The sequence below is a fragment of the Tursiops truncatus genome, chromosome 2 (genome assembly GCF_011762595.2).
Source record: "Tursiops truncatus isolate mTurTru1 chromosome 2, mTurTru1.mat.Y, whole genome shotgun sequence".
NCBI lineage: Eukaryota > Metazoa > Chordata > Mammalia > Artiodactyla > Delphinidae > Tursiops > Tursiops truncatus.
The window spans coordinates 36,632,991-36,652,879 of record NC_047035.1 but is presented as its reverse complement, the minus strand read 5'-3'; the positions used below and the strand labels follow the sequence as shown (position 1 = coordinate 36,652,879).

Here is a 19,889-nt window from a genome sequence, read left to right as displayed (position 1 = left end):
TCTGCATCCTGGTCCAGCTGAAGGCCAGTCCCCAGCAATTTATCAGGAAGAATTTGGCCCATTCCTAGAAATTTTGTTGTGGGATTTTTTTTTTTTAAACTATATTAATTTAGCCAGCACTACCCTGGAGAGCCCTTTCCGGAAGACAGCTGACAGGACTGACTGTAAGGTTACAGTTCCTGCTATCAAGCAGGGCGGAAGGATGGGGCTCTGAAAAATGCTGCTGGGGGAAGCCAGGCTTCGAGTTTCGTGGAGGGTGGGATGGGATGCGTGAGTGCTCCCTGGGCCTCTTCGTCTGTGCGGTGGCCTTGTCAGAGGCTGTGCTGGGGCCGGTGGGGAGCAGAGGACACCTGCTAAGAGTCGCCCCGTCCTTCCAGGTCCCGGGACTTCTACCACACCTGCTACTGCCTGAGCGGCCTGTCCATAGCCCAGCACTTCGGCAGTGGAGCCATGTTGCACGATGTGGTCCTGGGTGTGCCTGAAAATGCCCTGGTAAGATGGGATGGGGGGCTTACCACTGCTTCTCCACGGGGCCCCCAGGATGGGGCTGGCAGGAGAGCAGAGCACCCGCTCTTGGCCTGCCGAACCGGCTGCACGAGGACATGGACAGGCTGGTGAACTCACCGTCCCCACCCTCTGTCTGCAGCTCGTTCTCCGTTCGTGAGCATCTGGCTGGCAAACTCGAGGTTCCAGGCGAGGGTCCAAACTGTGACAGAGGGTTTGTGCCTTTGTCCCACAGCCTAGGACCCAGACCGCTTGTCATTAGTTCCCATCTCCCAGGAAGCTGGCTCAGAGGTAGCGAGTTTCTGCATCTGTAGCCAGCAGCCCTCCCCATGTGGCTGACTGTCTTCTGGAGCTCTCAGCTTGCAGCCATCCCTCCGGAGAAGCCCTCTCAGACCACCTTCTGTAAATGAGATGACCCAAAACACTCTGCCAGGGCCTGGTTTGTGCCCTTCATAGCACCAGCACGATTTGTCATGTGTGTGTTTAACTGGGTTTTATCTGCTTCCCTCAAAAACTGTCAGCCCCGTGCGGGCGAGCTGTTCACCACTGCATCCAGTCCCAGGCCAGCCTGGCTGCAGGAGATGCTTGTGAGCCTAGTCACGATCCTGAGACTCAACTCCGGCTGAGATTGTCTGCGGCTGTCAGATGATGGGGCCTGTGCAGATTGTCATGAAATATTCCAAGAGAAGAAACACAAATGGCCAGTAGGTGGATGAAAAGATGCTCAGCCTCACTAGTAATTGAGAAAATCCAAGTAACAACCCTTCAGCTGTTTCAAGTATTTGCCTCCTATGCAACCCTCTTCCGTTCTTTTCCCTCCCTCCTTCCTCAGCGTAACCCCATCCTAAATTTGACATTTATCATGCCTGCAAATATTTTTGTGCTGTTACTACATAGGTATGTATCCACGAACTCTATAGAGAGTTGTTTTGTATGTTTTCAAATTTTTTTTTTTTGTTTGTTTTTTGCGGTACGCGGGCCTCTCACTGTTGTGGCCTCTCCCGTTGCGGAGCACAGGCTCCGGATGTGCAGGCTCAGCGGCCATGGCTCACGGGCCTAGCCGCTCCGCGGCATGTGGGATCCCCCCGGACCGGAGCACGAACCCGTGTCCCCTGCATCGGCAGGCAGACTCCCAACCACTGCGCCACCAGGGAAGCCCTCAAATGTTTTATAACAGTATCTACCCCACCATTTATTCTGCATCACTTTCTCACCGACCATTACCCTTTTGCGGCTTAGTCGTCTTCATATGTGTTGCTCTAGTTTATTCATCTTAACTGCTGTACGGTATTCCCTTGTCTAAGTGTCATCTTCACTCCTGTACGGCATCCCCTTGTCTAAGTGTCATCTTCACTCCTGTACGGCATCCCCTTGCCTAAGTGTCATCTTCACTCCTGTGCGGTATCCCCTTGTCTAAGTGTCATGTTCACTCCTGTACGGTATTCCCTTGCCTAAGTGTCATCTTCACTCCTGTACGGTATCCCCTTGTCTAAGTGTCATCTTCACTCCTGTGCGGTATCCCCTTGTCTAAGTGTCATCTTCACTCCTGTACAGTATTCCCTTGCCTAAGTGTCATCTTCACTCCTGTACGGTATCCCCTTGTCTAAGTGTCATCTTCACTCCTGTACGGTATTCCCTTGTCTAAGTGTCACCTTCACTCCTGTACGGTATTCCCTTGTCTAAGTGTCATCTTCACTCCTGTACGGCATCCCCTTGTCTAAGTGTCATCTTCACTCCTGTACGGCATCCCCTTGTCTAAGTGTCATCTTCACTCCTGTACGGCATCCCCTTGTCTAAGTGTCATCTTCACTCCTGTACGGCATCCCCTTGTCTAAGTGTCATCTTCACTCCTGTGCGGCATCCCCTTGTCTAAGTGTCATCTTCACTCCTGTACGGTATCCCCTTGCCTAAGTGTCATCTTCACTCCTGTACGGTATCCCCTTGTCTAAGTGTCATCTTCACTCCTGTACGGTATCCCCTTGTCTAAGTGTCATCTTCACTCCTGTACGGTATCCCCTTGTCTAAGTGTCATCTTCACTCCTGTACGGTATTCCCTTGCCTAAGTGTCATCTTCACTCCTGTACGGTATCCCCTTGTCTAAGTGTCATCTTCACTCCTGTACAGTATCCCCTTGTCTGAGTGTCATCTTCACTCCTGTACAGCATCCCCTTGTCTAAGTGTCATCTTCACTCCTGTACGGTATCCCCTTGTCTAAGTGTCATCTTCACTCCTGTACGGTATTCCCTTGCCTAAGTGTACCCCAGTTTAATTTTCTAGTCTCCTGTTGGTTAACACTGAGATGGTTTCAGATTGTGCTATTACACAAGGTGTTGCAGTGAACATTCTCGAGTTACAGTTTCTGAGAGAGATACACCTTCATCCTCACCAGATGGCCCTGAACCTCGCCCCTGTGTGCTTGGGTTATTTAACGCTCACATGGCACCAAGATGAGTTGCTCCATAGTCAGACTTTTCCTTTTTGCCAACTTGGCAGATGTGAACTGGTGTCTCAGTTTTGTTCTGCATTTCCCTGATTACTGGTGAGGCTGAGCATCTTTTCAAACATTTGTTGGCCATTTGTGTTATGTCTTCTGTGAATTGCCAGCCAGCTCCTATCCTTTGCTCATTTTCGTATTGATTTGTAATTTTGTTTGCTCTTTTCTTATGTAGTAGGAGTTCTTTGTGTGTTCTTGATACTAATCCTTTGTCAGTGGTGTGTGTGTGGTGAATCTCTTCCAGTTTGTGACTTGTCTTTTCACTTTGTTTTTAGTGTTTTTGTTGAATAGAAGATTTTAATTCTAAAGTGAATAATTTTATTTGCCTTTTCAGTTTTTGAGGGTTTTTTTTTTGGGGGGGTGCGTTACTTAAATCTTTTCCTACCCTTAAGAAATCTTTTCCTACCCTGAGGTCATAAATATATTTTCTTCTAAACAATTTAAAGTTTTGCTTATCCCATGTAATTTTTTAATTCTCTTGGAATTGATTTCCGTCTATAGTGAAGGTGGGATATAATTTTATCTTTTTCCCATTTTGGTTAACCAATTGACCAGCACCATTTATTGAAGTTTACAGCCTTTCCTATTGATGTGTATCACATGTGTCACATACTCAAGTTTCTGTATATGAGGTGACTGTTTCTGGACACACTGTTCGATTGGTCTGTTATCTTTGCTGTCTTAAGCAAATCTTAAATGCAGGTAAGCAAGTCTCACCTACCCACCTCATTCTTTTTCTTCAAAACTGCTTTGGATATTCTTTGCCTTCTGCATTTTAGGATTTCCTGTGCATTTTAGGATCAGCTTATCAAGTAACACACACAAAAAAAACTAGTGGAATTTTTATTAGAATTACATTGAATGTAAGATTAATGGGAGGGAACTGACTTTAACATTCAGGCTTCCCATTTATAAACACAATTCTTCAGATTTTTTACATTTCTTTTAATGGTCTTTTATCATTTTCTCCATAAAGGACTAGTACATCTTCTGTTAGAGTTAACGTCTAAGAAATTTATAGTTTTTGTGTCTATTGTGACTGGAATATTTTTTTCCATTTTATTTTGTAATTTGTTGTTACTAATGTATAGAAATGCTATTGATAATTATAGTTTAATTTTGCACCCAGCAGCCTTGCTGAATTCTTTTTTTTTTTTTTGGCTGCTCCGCATAGCTTGCGGGATCTTAGTTCCCTGACCAGGGATTGAACCTGGCCCCCTGCAGTGGAAGTGTGGAGTCCTAACCACTGGACCGCCAGGGAATTCCCTCTGAATTCTCTTGATAGTTGTAAAAGTTTGTCTATAGAATCTCTTGGATTTCTTATTTAGAATGTAATGTCATCTTCAAGTAAGGAGTTTTGCTTTTTCCTTCCTGATTCTTAAGAATTTTCTTTCCTTTTTTTCTTTTGCGGTATGTATCCACGAACTATATAGAGAGTTGTTTTGTATGTTTTCAAATTTTTTTTTTTTTTTTTTTTTTGCGGTACGCGGGCCTCTCACTGTTGTGGCCTCTCCCGTTGCGGAGCACAGGCTCCAGACGCGCAGGCTCAGCGGCCATGGCTCACGGGCCCAGCCGCTCCGCGGCATGTGGGATCTTCCCGGACCGGGCACGAACCCGCATCCCCTGCATCGGCAGGCAGACTCTCAACCACTGTGCCACCAGGGAAGCCCAAGAATTTTCTTTCTTTTCTTGCCTTGTAATGTTGGCTAAAACCCCCATGGAGTGTTGACTGGAGGTGGTAATAGAAAGTGTTCTGATTGTAATGGGAAGGTTTCTGTAATTCCATCATTAAGGAGGATGCTTACTGTGAGGTTTTGGTAAACATTTCATATCAGGTTAAGGATGTTCCCCTCTGTTCCTGGTCTACTGGGTTGTTTTTTTGTTTTATTTCAGTCATAATCTAGTGTTAAATTTTATTGAATGCTTTTTCCTCATCTGGCTTTTCTCCTTTAATCTGATGTTGTGTTTTGTTAATACACATTCTGATGTGACCTTGACGTTACGGGATAAGCCCTGCTTGGTGATAACAGAGTGTGGGGGGTGTATGTGCTGTTCTAACACCTGCTGGATTCACTCTGCTGGTATTTTTGGCTCGTATTTTTATTTAGGATTTTTTGCATGTGTGTTCATGAGAAAGACTGATCGAAAATTTTGTTTTATTGTATTCTTTTCCAGTTTGTGTTTCAGGATAATATAACCTCATAAAATTAGACAGGTGTCTTCCTACTCTACTTTTTCTTTGGAAAAGTTTGTATAAGTTAGAGATTATCTTGTAAGCTAACACTTGCTTGAGAAACCATGTAGGCCTGGTATTTTTTGGGGGGAATGGTGGTAGCAGAAAAAACAATTGTTATTGATTTAACTTATTCATATAGGTTTTAAAGAATTTCTTCTTGAGCAATTTTGAAAATTCGTATTGTTCTATAAAACTATTCAGTTTATCTGAATTTTTATGTTTTTGCATGAAGTTGCTCATAGTATTTTCTTAAATTTTTAAAATCTCTTGCAATTATGTCCCCTTCTTCATTGTCCTAGGGTGGAAGAGTCCTGAATACTGGCCTAGGATTGTGCCCTGTCTGAGACCAAAGTTTATTTTGGGTTTCTGTGGTGCAGTGGGATAATATAAAATAATTTATATATGGCCTGACACCTTTACTTAAGTGTAACAGGGTTGTGGTCCATTTTCTTGATTATAAATATAGATGCATGTTCATTGTTTTAATAATTGGAATATATATAAAAGTATAAATAAGAAAATTTAAAACAGTCATGTCATGGTTCCTGTTTTGGCATATGTCCATTTTTTGCCTATTTATATAACTCACATCTATCAACACTTTAAAAAGTAAGTTTGGAATAATATCACGCATACTGTTTTCCTCACCTTAATATAAGTATTTGCCAATATCGTAAAATATTTGAAAGCATGTTTTTTAATGGCTCTATAATGTTCCTTTGTGTCCCACATACTGTAACATGTTTTTACCAATAGCCTGTTGTTGAACATTAGCGCCTTGTGAGATCCTAGTGCATCTCTGATGATTCCTTATGTTACATTTTTACAAGTGCATTTAATGGGCAGAGGCTGTGCACATTTCCAGGGACCACTGGGGTGATTAATTGGCATCTGTTCTTCTCTTTGCAGCAGCCCACTCACCCTGTGTACAATATTGGACCAGATAAGGTGATCCAGGCCACCATGCACTTTCTGCAAAAGCCAGTTCCAGGCTTCGAGGAGCATCAGGATGAGGCAACAGCAGAGCCTGCCACTGACTAGAAGACATGGTGTCCCGCAGCTCTGTGTTCACCCACCTCCCCAGTCAGACCAAGGTTTATACGTTTCGATACATACTGCATTCTGTGCTGCACAAGCCTTGGCCGCTGTGAAGCTTGGTTCTCTGTCCTTTCTTGTTAAACAAAACAAAACTGATGGCTCTGTGTTTAGAGAACACAGTGGTGTGGTTTTTAAAAAATTCTTTCCACTCCTGTCCAACCAAAAATCTTCAGCCACGCGGCATCTGAACCCGCCCTGGCCTGGCCAGGGTTGGTTGGAGAACATGCAGCTCTCCAGTGCGACCGTCGCATCGAAGTGAATGATGTTTATGAGTGTTACGGCATCTGGAGTTGCTGCTGCGATTCCTCTTTGTGCCACCGTTAAGTCACCGGGAAGGTGGCCTCCGTGGGTGGAAATAAGTCTGCTCCATGCCTAGGCAGGGGCTTTGGGTCCCACCAAAATGAATTCTCCAGGAAAAGACATGGTGGTACTTCACTCAGAGGTGCCCGAGGCGCTCACCTCCCAGCCTGGTTACTTGCAAGGGGAAGGAGCTGGGGTGGGAGGAGAAAGGTCTCGGGAGGTGTGAGTCCCTCCCTGGCCACACTGGGCACTGACCACACATCTCCAAGGCCGGGTTGGGCAGGTGCATGGGCAGGATTTGCTTTAGCCCCACTTGTGGTGACTTAGACCCGGAAAGCCAATTATGAGTGGAAAATGAACCTCTAGTTCAACTCTGTGCCAGAGGAAGCAGCCCCAGAGCGCCGCCCCCCCCACCCCCAGGTGCCCTGAAAAGGCCCTCTGAGGACCGCAAGGCAGCACCTTCAGCCTGTGGCCAGTCTGTTTCCATCTGTCTTCCACCGACTCCCAGCCCACCCTCCTCAAAGACGGTGTTGTCTTTTCTCACCCCAATTATTAACACTACTAAGAAGGACTTTCACCTTAATTTCTGACTCAGGATTTATTCACATCCTGCCCACTCCAGGCTCAGAGAAATAAAGCCAAGCACTAGATAAGCTGGGTGCTGCTGAGGCAGTAGCCGCGTAAACCTGGCCGGGGCAGGGCTGAGCGCTGCCTGCTGTGTTCAGCCTGGCAGGGCCTCTGCTGCCCTCACAGAAGAACCCTTTCTCAGTCAGTGGGGTCTTGAGGAGTTGGCTCACTTGTCCACTGCTACGGTCACAGCAAGCTCCAAGTCGCCGGTCTGGCCTTTCCATAAGCAGCCATGGGCTGTGGGCAGATGGGGGCCTGGAGATGCAGCATAAGGCTCTTCTCAAAAACTCTGGCCATCTGCTGCCTCTAATTCCCTAGTGCTTTGGTGTATTGGGCTATGTATTACCTCCTTGAAATAGTAAAAGAATAACCTTTTCTATGATGTCTCTCATTTGTGACTGGTACCAAGAAAATTCCTTCCGAGTGCCCAGCGTTCGGAGTTCTGCAGCTGGCTCGTGGGTCGCCAGTCTCCTCCTGTGTGCAACTGCAGGCCGGGCGAGTCGGTAGTTACGAAGAGGTCTGACTTACCTTCCTCCCTCACATCCCTTTCTCCAGTCGAGGACGAGGAGGGGAAAAGCGCGCTGGAGCACTTCCGTTTGTCCCAGCACTCCACACACAGTTTCAGGGTCTGGGAGTCTGTCTCCTCCACCTGGCTACGAGCAGGGACTGCGCTCCAGAGCCCTCACGCAGGCACTCAGCAGCAGGTGGGGTGGGTGACGTCCTGGCCGGGGCAGGGCGGCTGTCACAGGGACGGGTTGGAATCCTGTGTCACCCGGCATTCCTCGTCTGGGCAGAGACCCTCTCCCAGGGAGAAGCCAAGAAGGCGGGTGCTCTGTGGCCTGCCCCTCCTTGACAGGAGAGGAGAGGGTACCCTCAGAGGTGGAGCATGAGCCAGAGCCACGTCCTGGAATGTAATTCCTGCCTCCATGCTGTTTTTTGCTGGGATAACAAAAGTTCAGGCGACAAAGCAACATATTGAAATGCACCCTTCCCATCGCTACAACAAAAAGCCAGACCCTCTACCACCACTAGCCTCAAGGTATTACGAGATTAATTGCAGTGATAATTGGTGTGGTTAAGAGACAGAAGGGATTGCTTCAGTCTGAACTGGCTTTATACCAAGGAGGGAGGATTTGAGGTGGGCCCCAAAGGGTAGGGGAGTTTACACTGGCATATCCATGAGACTTCTCTCTGCTCCCATTCGGGTCTGGAGGGTTTCCCAACTTAAAGAGCATTCAAAGTGGGTCCTGCAGGTAGAGTCTCAGAGTATCATGTGGATCCTTAAGTCGGAGGCACTTACATAGCATTCGAGGTAGGTTGCCCCAAATAAATATTTCCCCTATCGATAAAGAAATATAAGCCGGCTACAGATCTCTATATCCAGATGGGCCCCAACGTCCCCCTTGGAACTATCGTGGACCCACCTTGAATGCTGTGTAAGTTGGGAAGCCTTCCAGACCCTACGGTGAGCAGAAGGGGGACCTCGTGGATAAGCCAGCGTGGACTTGCCTGAGATAACAATACCAGTCAACAGTATTCCTAAACTGCCCTCTGTTCGTGGTGTCGTTTCTGAGTTAGAAGCCACTAGTTAGATTCTGGCCACTGGGTTGTGACAATGCAGGAGTGTCCTTGAGGAAGCCACTTCTCAGGAAGACCTCACACAAAAGCAGAGGCCATAATATTAAATAACAGTTCCACGACGTCCTGCCATGGAGGACTAGCCTTAGATTTTGGTACGTTGCCTCCTGGTGATTTAACGTGGCAGAGAGATGGCGTTTAGAAACCCCTGGCAGGGTGGTTGCTTACGTGACCCTGGCTATTTCACCGCTATTAACTAACTGTGCTGTGCTTCTGGCGGGAGCTTGGTAGCCGGGAACTAAACATGGAGCTTCCTGAGTGCACTACATTGTTGGTAGAAGTGGAATCCATTGGCATCAGAAGTCAGAGATGTACAGATAACAATGCTGACATTCCATTATGAAAGCAAAAGAACTTGGCTCTTCTTCCCACCATGTTTACATTGATCCCACCTCCTTATGGAAGAGGGTCACTGGGCTACGTGCAGGAAATAGCCAGTAGCTTCAGCATCCCGAGTCAGAGGAAGGGGTAATGGCTGGGGTGGGAAATGACTGTTCTTAGGCCTGCAGGCTTCCTAGACCCTCTGTGGCCAGGGCCACTAAGATACAGGCACTGCAGAGACCAAATCTTAACAAAGACATAGGATGTCTCGTTCACCGTCTGGGATAAGTTCGGTACAATGAAAGTCTGCTCTCCTAACGCTGATAATAGGGCTTGATGTTAATACAAGGATACGGAGGTCTACGATGGAGGGCTGTTCAGTGTTGCTTTCATTTGGGGCCGCAGGTATTCATTTTGGGAAGTATTTTGCTAATATTTTGTTCTTCCACGATTTGCACCAGGGGGCAGCAAACTTTCTCTGTAAAGGGACAAATTACTAAATATTTTAGGCTTTGCAAGCAACTACTCAACTCTGCTTTACCACTGTAGTACAAAACAGCTGCAGACAAAGCGTGGCTATGCCCCAATAAAACTTTATGAAAACATGGTGGGCCAGATTTGGTCCATGGGCTGTAGTTTGCCTACCCTGATCTAGACTAAATCCCATCCATATTCATTTAGCATTCTTCTGCATCTTTTCATGGCTGGGATGCTTTCCAGGTACATAATATTAGTGTTAAATGACAAAATGTACTTGGTAAAGTTCGGCCCAAACTTTTGTTGTTGTTGTTGTTGTTGGGTTTTTTCTTTTGGGGGGCTGGGTACGCGGGCCTCTCACTGTTGTGGCCTCTCCCGTTGCGGAGCACAGGCTCCGGACGCGCAGGCTCAGCGGCCATGGCTCACGGGCCCAGCCGCTCCGCGGCATGTGGGATCTTCCTGGACCGGGGCACAAACCCGTGTCCCCTGCATTGGCAGGCAGACTCTCAACCACTGTGCCACCAGGGAAGCCCCCGGCCCAAACATTTTAGCCACCCACATGCACTGCTCAGGGCATTCATTGCCCTTGAACGGGAAGGAGAATTGTATGATTTAAGGAATTGTTGCAACTGACAGAAAACCTGACCCAAACAGGCTTAAAGCAAAGAGGAGATGTGTTGATTCATAAACTGAATCGTCCAGGAAGTAGCTTGGCTTTCTGAGTGGCTTCAGTGGCTTTCTTTCCAGCTTTCTGTATCAGCTCCAGTCTCAGGCTCCCTCCATGTGGTTCTACAATGGCAGTAGCAATAGCTCCAGACCTTACATCCTCAGGGTCAAGTTGAGCAGACAAGAGCAGCTGGCGCTGTCTTCCCAGTGAGTATCATTGCGTTTCACTGACTCTGATCAAGCCAAGTGCCTTTCTGAGATGCAATCCTGTGGCCGGGAGATTACAGTGCACTGATGGATCAAATGCTTCATCCACGAGTGGGAAATGGGGCTCCATCAGAAGCACATAGTCCAAAAATGGGGAAGGAATGAAGCCCCCGTGCAAATTAGGGTTGTAGTCAAAAGGGGGAGATGGATGCTAGAGAGGCAAAATCACCACGTTCTCTCCCATGGGGGATTCTAGAAACCTGTAGTGGACACTGTGGCATCCATTCCTCCCCTCCCCAGCTGTGGCAGCCAAAAGGCTTGTGTGGGTGTGTCCCCCCCACCTCCAGGCTGGGCCCTGATTGGACTAAACCAATCATTTTAATCCATCCCTCTGCTTGAGTAATTTGTTCAGGTTTAATAATAACCAGGCCTAAGCCAATCAGCATGGTTTGTCCTAGCCTCAGTGATTGATTCAGAGCCAAGGATGTGGCCTAAAATAGACCAAAGAGAGAGAAGCCCTGGACATTTGATGACAGGGGAAAAGCAGTTCTCTCCTATTAGAGATGGTGGAATGTGTGGCCTGGGACTCCAACCACCATTTTCCTACCTAGAAGGAAGCCAGTCCACACAGACTCCCTGAGACACCGAGAAACACGGCCAGAACCCTGTCACATGACTCCTGCAGCCTGGATCTGCCTCTGCATTTTTCAGCTGTGTAAGCCAGTCTGAGTTGGATTTACTATTTCTTGCAACCCAAAGCATCCTGATACACAGAAAACTCTATTCCGGATTAGCCCCAGAGCCATGAACTCCTTACCTTCTGCCTGAAGGATGCTGATCGTTCTTGTCACCTCCATCCAAACAACCCCTAAGAGAGAGCCTCCTGGTCACTGTCTCTCCTCATTTGATCCTTGACTCAACCTCATGAGGTGGGTGAGGCAGGTGTGTGTCTGCATTTTACAACTGGAGAAACAGGTCAGAGAGCTTAAGTGACTCACCCAAGGTTTCCTAGCTATCAAGTAGTGGAGTCTGAACCTGAACCCAGATCTGCTGCCTCCAAAGCCCATGTGCTTCCACCACCCCAGGTCTCTGAAATGGGCAGCCTCGGGGGTGGGAAGCAGTAGCTGAACATGCACGAGTTAGCTCCAGCGGTGGATGACCGAGGCCCTGAATGCCTGCTCCCATCTTCCACCAGGACAAGGATGGTGACAGCGAACTGCAGGGGCAGGCTCACCTCACCCTTCTAACCCGCTGCCCACTGTCTGTCAGGTCCCTGGCGTAGAGCAACGCCCCCTGCACCAAATGCATGCCACCCCTGTGCAGAGTGTGATGCTGCGTGAGTAACAAGCAAGGCGCCGGTGAGGCAGTCTTCCCGGGAGCTGACCACAGCCAGCCTTCTCCACTCCAGCCCGGCATGCCTGACTGGTTCCTGGACCTCCTCTTTCACTTCCTCGCAACAACCTCTTTGCCTCTGCTTTTTACCAGCTGGTGCAGGAGGTTCAGAGGACAGGGCCAGGCGGCTGATGTTCCTTCCTCCTACTTCTCGGGCACATCCAAGAAGAAAGCCAGGCAGGCGGGCAGAGTGCTCATCACCAGCCCAACTTAATGGGAAGCTTTCTCTGCCCCCTGCAGAAACACAGATGTGGAAAAATAACAACAATGACAATAATGTATTTTAAAAAACAAACTTGCACTGAGTTCCCATATACCCCTGAGTCAGTTCCCCCTCTTGTTAGCATCTGATATAAATATGATACATTCATCCTAACTACTGGCCAATATTGATATATTAACTAAAGTCCATACTTTGTTCAGAATCCTTAGTTTTTACCTGATGTCCTTTCTCTGCCCCACGATCCCATCCAAGATACCTCATTACATATAGTCATTATGTCTCCTTAGGCTGCTCTTGGCTGTGACATCCTTAGACTTTCCTTGCTTTGAATGACCTTGACAGTTTTGAGGACTCGTTAAGTATTTTGCAGAATGTCCACCAACTGGGATTTGTGTCAATTTTTTCTGATTAGACTGAGTTTGGGGGGAGGAACACCACAGAGGTCACGTGCCCTCTGATCACATCCTATCAATGGTACATGCTATCAACATGGCTCATCACTAATGCTGTTAACCCTGGCCACCTGGCTGAGGCTTGCCAGGTTTCCCCACCATAAGGTTCCTCTTTCTTCCCCTTCCCCTGCTGTTCCCTTTAGAAGGAAGTCCGTGTGCACAGCCCACACTTAAGGGATGGGGAGTTATGCCCCACATCCTTGAGGGTAGAGTAGCTACATAAATTATTTGGAATTCTTTTGTTTGGGAGGTTTGTCTGTGCTCCATTTATTCAATCATTTATATCAGTAGGCACTCATGAATATTTATTTTATACTTCGAGGTGCATGGGCTTCAGTAGTTGTGGCACGTGGGCTCAGTAGTTGTGGCCCACGGGCTTTAGAGTGCAGGCTCAGTAGTTGTGGTGCATGGGCTTAGTTGCTCCGTGGCATGTGGGATCTCCCCGGACCAGGGCTCAAACCCGTGTCCCCTGCATTGGCAGGCGGATTCTGAACCACTGCGCCACCAGGGAAGTCCCTACATTAGGGTTTAGTATTCTACTCTCACCACCTTTGGTCACATTAAATTCTTTCCATAATAAAAGGTATTCCATTTTTGTTCTCTCTCTTTTTTTTTTTTTTTGTGGTACGCAGGCCTCTCACTGTTGTGGCCTCTCCCATTGTGAAGCACAGACTCCGGATGCACAGGCTCAGCGGCCATGGCTCACGGGCCCAGCCGCTCTGCAGCATGTGGGATCTCCCCGGACCGGGGCACAAACTCGTGTCCCCTGCATCGTCAGGCGGACTCGCAACCACTGTGCCACCAGGGAAGCCCAACATTTTTGTTCTCTTGGATGTGGGACTTCATGTTGCCATCTGCTGTACCTGTGATGGCCTGGGCCAATGAGACAAAGCGGGTGACAGGAGCCTGGGACTCCAGCTACCACAGTCAGAGCAGACTCAGTGGCACAGCTCTCTCAAGGGGAAGGCTGGGTGCACCCTGGGGCTGCAGGGACTCTGCTGCCCAGGCGTGCTGACCAGTGCCTGGCAGGAGCGTGGTGAGTGCCCTGCAGTGGCCCCTCTGTGAGGGGGATGATGACGGGGATGATGACATGGGTACCCTGGAGACCTACACCATGCTCCCAAGGAAGGTGAACGCTTCACTGGGCTCCACCCCTCGAGTCCCTCCCCTCCGTCTCGAGAGCAGTGGCTGCCTTGGGCCTGGATCCCACGGTGGCCAGTCTACGTGGTGGGATGTGAATGGTTAGCCATCCCGTGCAGGGGGGAGGCTCTGGCCCACCTTCCTTTCACCCATAGCCTCCACCCAGCTTCTCTGCCGGCTGCACCGGGAGCCCGGGGCTGGTTCTGCTCAGGTAGGAAGGAGAGCGCAGCAAGAGCTTGAGAAGCAATGACCTGGCCCTGTTCCCTGCCCCTCCCACCTGCCAGCCCTCTCTCGTCAAGGGCCCCAGCCTCTGAGCTCCTCTGGCACTGTAGCCCGGGCATGCACACTTGTGCCACGTGCGTGAATCTGGTCTCCAACTCCTCTAAGCTTCTTGGCGGCAGGGCCTAGGCTTCATTAGGCGCCCTGAATCTCCCCAGTGCCTGGCGCAGGGCTGGGCTGAGAATACGTGCCGGTCAAATACCCATGGATTGAACTCATGCAGAGGCAACCTCAGGACTGACCTAACAGTGCTCAGAGATGAACATACACACACGCTTGTGTCCGTGTGTGGTGCCTGTGACAGGCCAGGCACTGTGCGTGGGGTGCAGTAGCAAGCACGAAGACCACACCTGGCCTCACGGGAGCTCCCAGATGGAAAGGCCTGCCAAACCGTTCACGGCAGCTCTCTGCAAAGGAGTGGGCCCTGGACTCACTACCTGGTCGGGAAACAGTCAAGTCATTTGAACCAGAGTTCCTGTACCTCAAGTCTCCCACTAGCCTGCTATGGATGTGGCATTCCTCCTCTCAGCTGGCTGGCCTTGCTGTGGCCTTTTGGTCCAAAGCCACTGGCCACTGTCCTTTAGCCCCAGATCTGTCCCTGCCACCTCCGAGCCGTTGATGACTCCATGTATTTCATTTCCTAAGCTGAGATATTTTCAGATGGTAACAGATTACGTCTTGCTGGAATCCCTTCAGAAGCCAAGCAAAGCCTGTTTGTTACCACACCCTTTGGCATTCAACATATATTTACTGCCCCTTTCTTGTGAGGATTTGAACACACTGAAGGATAGGGTTTATTCTCTCCATATTTCAACAAAACTCAAATGTTTGCGTGGCCAGGACCCATGCTGGCGGCTAGACCTAAGAATTGTTAACATGTGAGTCCTTCCAAAGTGCCAGGCTTTCCAACTTATGCCTTCACACCTCACAATGGCACCTTGTGCTACTGCTGTCCTCATGCCTCAGGAAACCACAGCAGTGTCACCCAGAGCCAGTCCAGATAGGTGGGCTCAGAGCCTGTGACCTAAACCACCCAGGCACTGGTTCTGAAGCTTTCGGGCTCCCTGTCCCCCCCTTGACCCTAACGGAGCAAGGACAACACTTACCAGCTGGGTAATGATGTTTGCTGGGAGAGCCTCCAGAACTCGAGCAGGGGCCTGATGCCATCAGTCCTGCGTACAGCTAAGCCTGCTTCTCAAACCCGGTCCGGGAATGATTATTTGGCCAATCGGATTCTCTACCTGAGAAATGAACTAGAAAATATTTTTGTTTATCCCCTTCTCACGGCAAGTGTGGGGATGTATTAATTAAGCCCGTGCCTTAGTAAACCCCAAACTATCGAACCCCACAAGTGAAGGACACTGTCTTTGCCCGTTCATGATTCAGCAGTGCTTCAGAAGGGTCCTAGTTCCTACCATGGTTTTTCCACTGTGCATCCAAATGTAGAGGCTGGTAAACTCCTTTTCCCTACCTGGGTTTCCTCCTCAGGCTAGAGAAACTGTTTTGAGCAAAGAAAAGCTCTCGTTTCATGTTCCCGGAGGCTGTCCAGAACAGAGCCTGGCAAACAGGCCTGAGAGATACCCTTGCTCTGGCTGGCTTATAAACCTGCCTGGTGACAGAGGACAGCCAGTGTGTGGCATAAAAATGGGTGCTGCCCCATGATATCACCCTTGCTTAGGGCTTCAAAAACAGGTGGCAGGGCAGCCCTCACTAGTGTTGGAAACCCACGGGGAGAAGGGAAACACCATCAAGGCAGTCCTATTAATAGGACTGTTTAACAAGCCCCTCTCCGCCCCCTTTCCCCGAGTGCAGCCTTAAAGAGCCCGGTCTCAGACCCACCTGGCTAATTCAGCTGTGACTCACTTTCCCCAAGAGCTTCCTTTTGTTCCCTGGGTTACTTTGCTGTTGGGAGTCAAACCTGAGTGCATGAGAATCACCTGGGAGAGCTTGTTAAAACAGCCCGACTCTGGCTGGTGGGCCGAGGTATGCTGCAGGTCAGAGCTCGAGCCCAGGGATCCTTTTAACAAGCACCCCCAGGGCATGGCCAAGGATCCACTTTAAGTAACAACACCATGGGGGCTTCTGAACAATTCTGCCAGGCAGAGCACCAAGTGCCCAAAGTTTAGAGATGCCACTGAGTAGCAGAGGGAGGGGATGACACAGTCTCACTCCGGCTGATGACAGATCTAAGGTGCATTCTCCGGTTTTGAACCCTGGAGTGTGTCACTCCAGTTATGGGGTCCCCTGCCGTCTCTTTATTCACTCTGCCTTGTACAGGGAGGGCACACCTCAGAGGTGGGAAGCATTTGTGAGATACCCAGAAGTCCACCCTCACGCAGTCTGGAGACGGCCGCAGGAGCCGGATTTTTCCGTCTTGCAGATTCAGCCCTGGTCACGTGCTCTACGTAGATGACGACAGTTGGCACCTGAGTGCTCCCTTGGTCCTGAGGTCAAGTGCATTATAAGCATTATTTCCTTTAGTCTTCACAGACACGTCATGTGGTTAAAGCTACTATTATCCTCATTTTATAGATGAGGACACTGAGGCTGAGAGAAGTAACTCGCCCGAGATTACCAGCTACTGACAGAGCCAGAATTTTGAACTCAGGCAACCTGACGTCAGAGCTCAAGCATAGTCCACTCCGCTCTATTATTAGAAATCGAACGTGGCTCTCCTCAGTCCTAGTTCAGGGCTCTCACCTACTCTAGTCTTGTTTTTTAAACCTTTCCAAGTTGATAGCTCTGTAAGCTGAGGCAGTTCTTTGCTGAAGTGGTAGCTACTCTACAGATGGGATTAGCAGATCAAGAATTTAAAAAACTGGGCCATTAATACCCTTGACCTTGGGGCAACTGTAAAGGAAAGAAAATACAAGCTCACCTCTGCAAAAGAAAGAGGTGGCTTTTCACAGGACCAAGCAACTCACCAGGGCAGTCCAAAGCGCAGTGCCGAGAACCAGCCACCAAGAATAACCTCACTGAGTGAACCGTGGTCCAACTTCGGTGACATGGAGGACAGACACTGGCTTCCTAGACACGCGAACCAGAAGGAACTCAGCTGTGGCTTTCATCTGTCCCCTTCAGCAAGCACAACCTCCAGCCCGGCTGCTCTTACCTGGTTCTCCTTTCCAGGCAGCTGCTCCCAGTGGCACCGCCTCCTCTCCACCACTTGTCAGTCAGGTGGTTTGGATTTTCCCAGGTGAATCAGCTATCCTGTTGTGTCCCTTTTCTTCCAACGGGTTTATTGAAATTTTGAGAAGCCTAAAACTCAACCCCTTGTCCAGCCAATATCCTGGAGCCAGGGACTGGCTCTCGGGGACGTCCCCTACCCCAGGGCTGGCTCGACTGTTTGCTTCACACTCCATCTCCTGACCAACACGGCCGCAGCTGCAGCTTGGTTCTGATGCCCAGCCTGACCAAGCCAACTGTGTGTAATATGGAATCTACAAATAAGTCCAGATATACAAAGGGATGTAGTGAAGTGCAATGAAAGGGGAGGAAATCATACTAACTTTGAAGGCTTAGGAAATCACCTGACCTCTCATTCCCATTTTTTCCCCCTTATTCGTGTCTCTTTCCATCTTAAAAAGAATAACTTCAATAAATGGGATGCTGCTCTCTCCCAGCATCCTTGTTTTCCTTATCGCGATCATAGTTTTTGGGGGTTGGTTTGATCACGTTACAAAATGCCTCTTATAAATATGATAAAGAATATATATATATATATATATATATATAACTGAGTCACCTTGCTGTACAGCAGAAATTAACACATTGTAAGTCAATTATACTTCAATAAAATATTTTAAAAAATGCCTCTTATGGAAACATGATTCACCACCACCTGTCAACTCCCATTAACCAAAACGAGATACCATGGATTTGACATCCAATTGATAGAAGCCCCAGCACCACCACTCTAAAGAGTGACAAATCAAAGAACTGATTTGACTTCTCTCCCTCCCTTGGACTAGGAACAGCAGTATTTCCTGTCAGCCAGACAGGAAAACCAAAGCTGAGCTGTATTCTGGCCATAAATCCTTTCTTTCAAGGTCAAATGAGTTCAGGCCGGTGTTGGTCCCTAGCCCAAGTAGAGCTAACTGGATGCTGTTGAAGCCTCCTTGACTTCCAGCCCGTGGCAGCACTGCTGCCTCCTATTACCATGTCGGAACTCTCTAGAAACTGAAAAGCCCTAGAGCATACCAGCCACCCCTGGACTGGACGTTTCGTTACCAGGAGAAACCCAAACTCACAGCTCTGGGCTACCAATTCCCCAAGGGTCATTTATTTAGCAGGAACTGGATCCAGAAATGTTGCCCTGGGTAACCCCATCCCTGTTGGAGCCTTAAAAGCTTCTATCCAATGAGCGAAGTCACCACCACCGGGTTAGCTACCTTCCCCTGCCCAGGCTGCACTGAGCCCTTAGAGCACAAAGGGAACCACTTTGTCTTACGGTTGCTCCCAGCCTGCAGGCTCCTCTCTCAGGCTCCCACACAGGCCCAGCGGCCTCCAGGGGGTGCTTCCCTCTACCAAGATATCTTGGCCTCTGCCGGGGCAAGAAGACACCACCACCAAGAAGGATAAAATAAGTTTTTATTTATAGTCTTATAGTAAAGGGGAAGCCTTAACTTGCAAGACAATTCTTCAGCAGTATGTACAACATACTTTTTATCTCCATGGAATGGAATCAAACACGGACTGAGACTACAGAGTATACACTAGAAATCAGCAAATGCCAGGAACAGAGTAGGAAAAAGACAAAGAAATGAGGCCTAAACACACAAAACCCTTCACTGGGATCTGCGGACCGCAGCCAGAACCAGGGCTGGATCACATAATGGGGACAGGTTCCAGGACAGCTGGAAGGGGAGAGGGACGAGGGTGGAGAGGGGTCTGCACTGGGGTGTGGGTTTAGTATGAGGTGAACCGCTCTTGGTATTTACATAGAAAATCAGTTGGCTCTATTTCTTAGAAATACACACGGAAAGAAAGGAAGATTTGATCATTACTTTATGAATCTGTCGTTTTGCAATACTGACATCATCAGAAATAGGGACAATTCACTCAGATTCAAATTTCAGTAGCAGGAAATAAATATCAAAACATCATCACTGGCCCTCAATACAAAACCTCTACCCCACCCTACCCTCCCTCCTCGTCCCACCCCCTCCCACCCCCTGGTGGCTACCGCCTCACTGCTGCTGTCCCCCAACAAACCACACGAGTGTCACGCGGCCCTCCCTAAGGCTGGCTGAGAGAAGCAGGAGTGAAACAGGCCAAAGACTCTGCGCTGCAAATCTGTCCCCACTTCCTTTTATACCACAAACTTCTTCAAGGATCTCTGGCCTTTCAACAGGAGCGATAAATAGCCTTTTAGGGAAAAAAAAAAAATCCTTAAAAAGAAGGGGGAATAATTCTGATTACTCCAAACTGGTCATCTTCTTAAAGTAGAGCAGTCCACAGATTCACAAAGTCTATCAAACAGAGGTGAGGGTGGCCCGGGAGGAGAGGCCTGGGAGGGGCAGGAGTCCCCGGGGCACATGCGCCCGGCAGGGCTGGAGGAGCTGGTGGGTGGTCAGGACACCATGTGCTCAGAGGTCTGGCCGGCCGTCTGTCCTCCACAGAAAAAGCTGCCAAGTTGGGGTGTTTTGGTTTGAATATTCCTGGTGGGGACAGGGAATCCCTGAAGGGAAACGTTAAAAAAAAAATAGTGGAAATGGGGAAGGAGAACGAGAGCTGTTGTCCAAGAGCTTCTACGTAAAAATAAAATTAAAAAAAAAAAAAAGGAGGAGAAAAAAAGTCTCTTAAATGGTTCTGAGGGTTTTAAAGATGAACTGA

General features: G+C 48.7%; 1 protein-coding gene and 1 long non-coding RNA gene across 3 annotated transcripts in view; one reads left to right on the top strand and one right to left on the bottom strand.

The window, feature by feature from the left end:
• Positions 1–7,636, top strand: part of FNTB (farnesyltransferase, CAAX box, subunit beta) — an 85,358-nt gene extending 77,722 nt beyond the window's left edge. For both annotated transcript variants that reach the window (XM_033851051.2, XM_019922560.3), the window contains 2 exons: positions 378–492; positions 6,144–7,636. In XM_033851051.2, the coding sequence (XP_033706942.1) occupies positions 378–492; positions 6,144–6,275 (247 nt within the window). In that variant the 3' untranslated portion in view covers positions 6,276–7,636. The remainder of the gene's footprint in view (positions 1–377; positions 493–6,143) is intronic.
• A 1,623-nt stretch (positions 7,637–9,259) lies between these two features.
• LOC141277963 (uncharacterized) lies at positions 9,260–19,209 on the bottom strand. Its single transcript, XR_012329946.1, has 2 exons — positions 15,161–19,209; positions 9,260–12,194 (listed from the first exon to the last, which is right to left on the bottom strand). It is a non-coding gene; the product is annotated as an uncharacterized lncRNA (long non-coding RNA).
• Between the last annotated feature and the right edge of the window lie 680 nt (positions 19,210–19,889).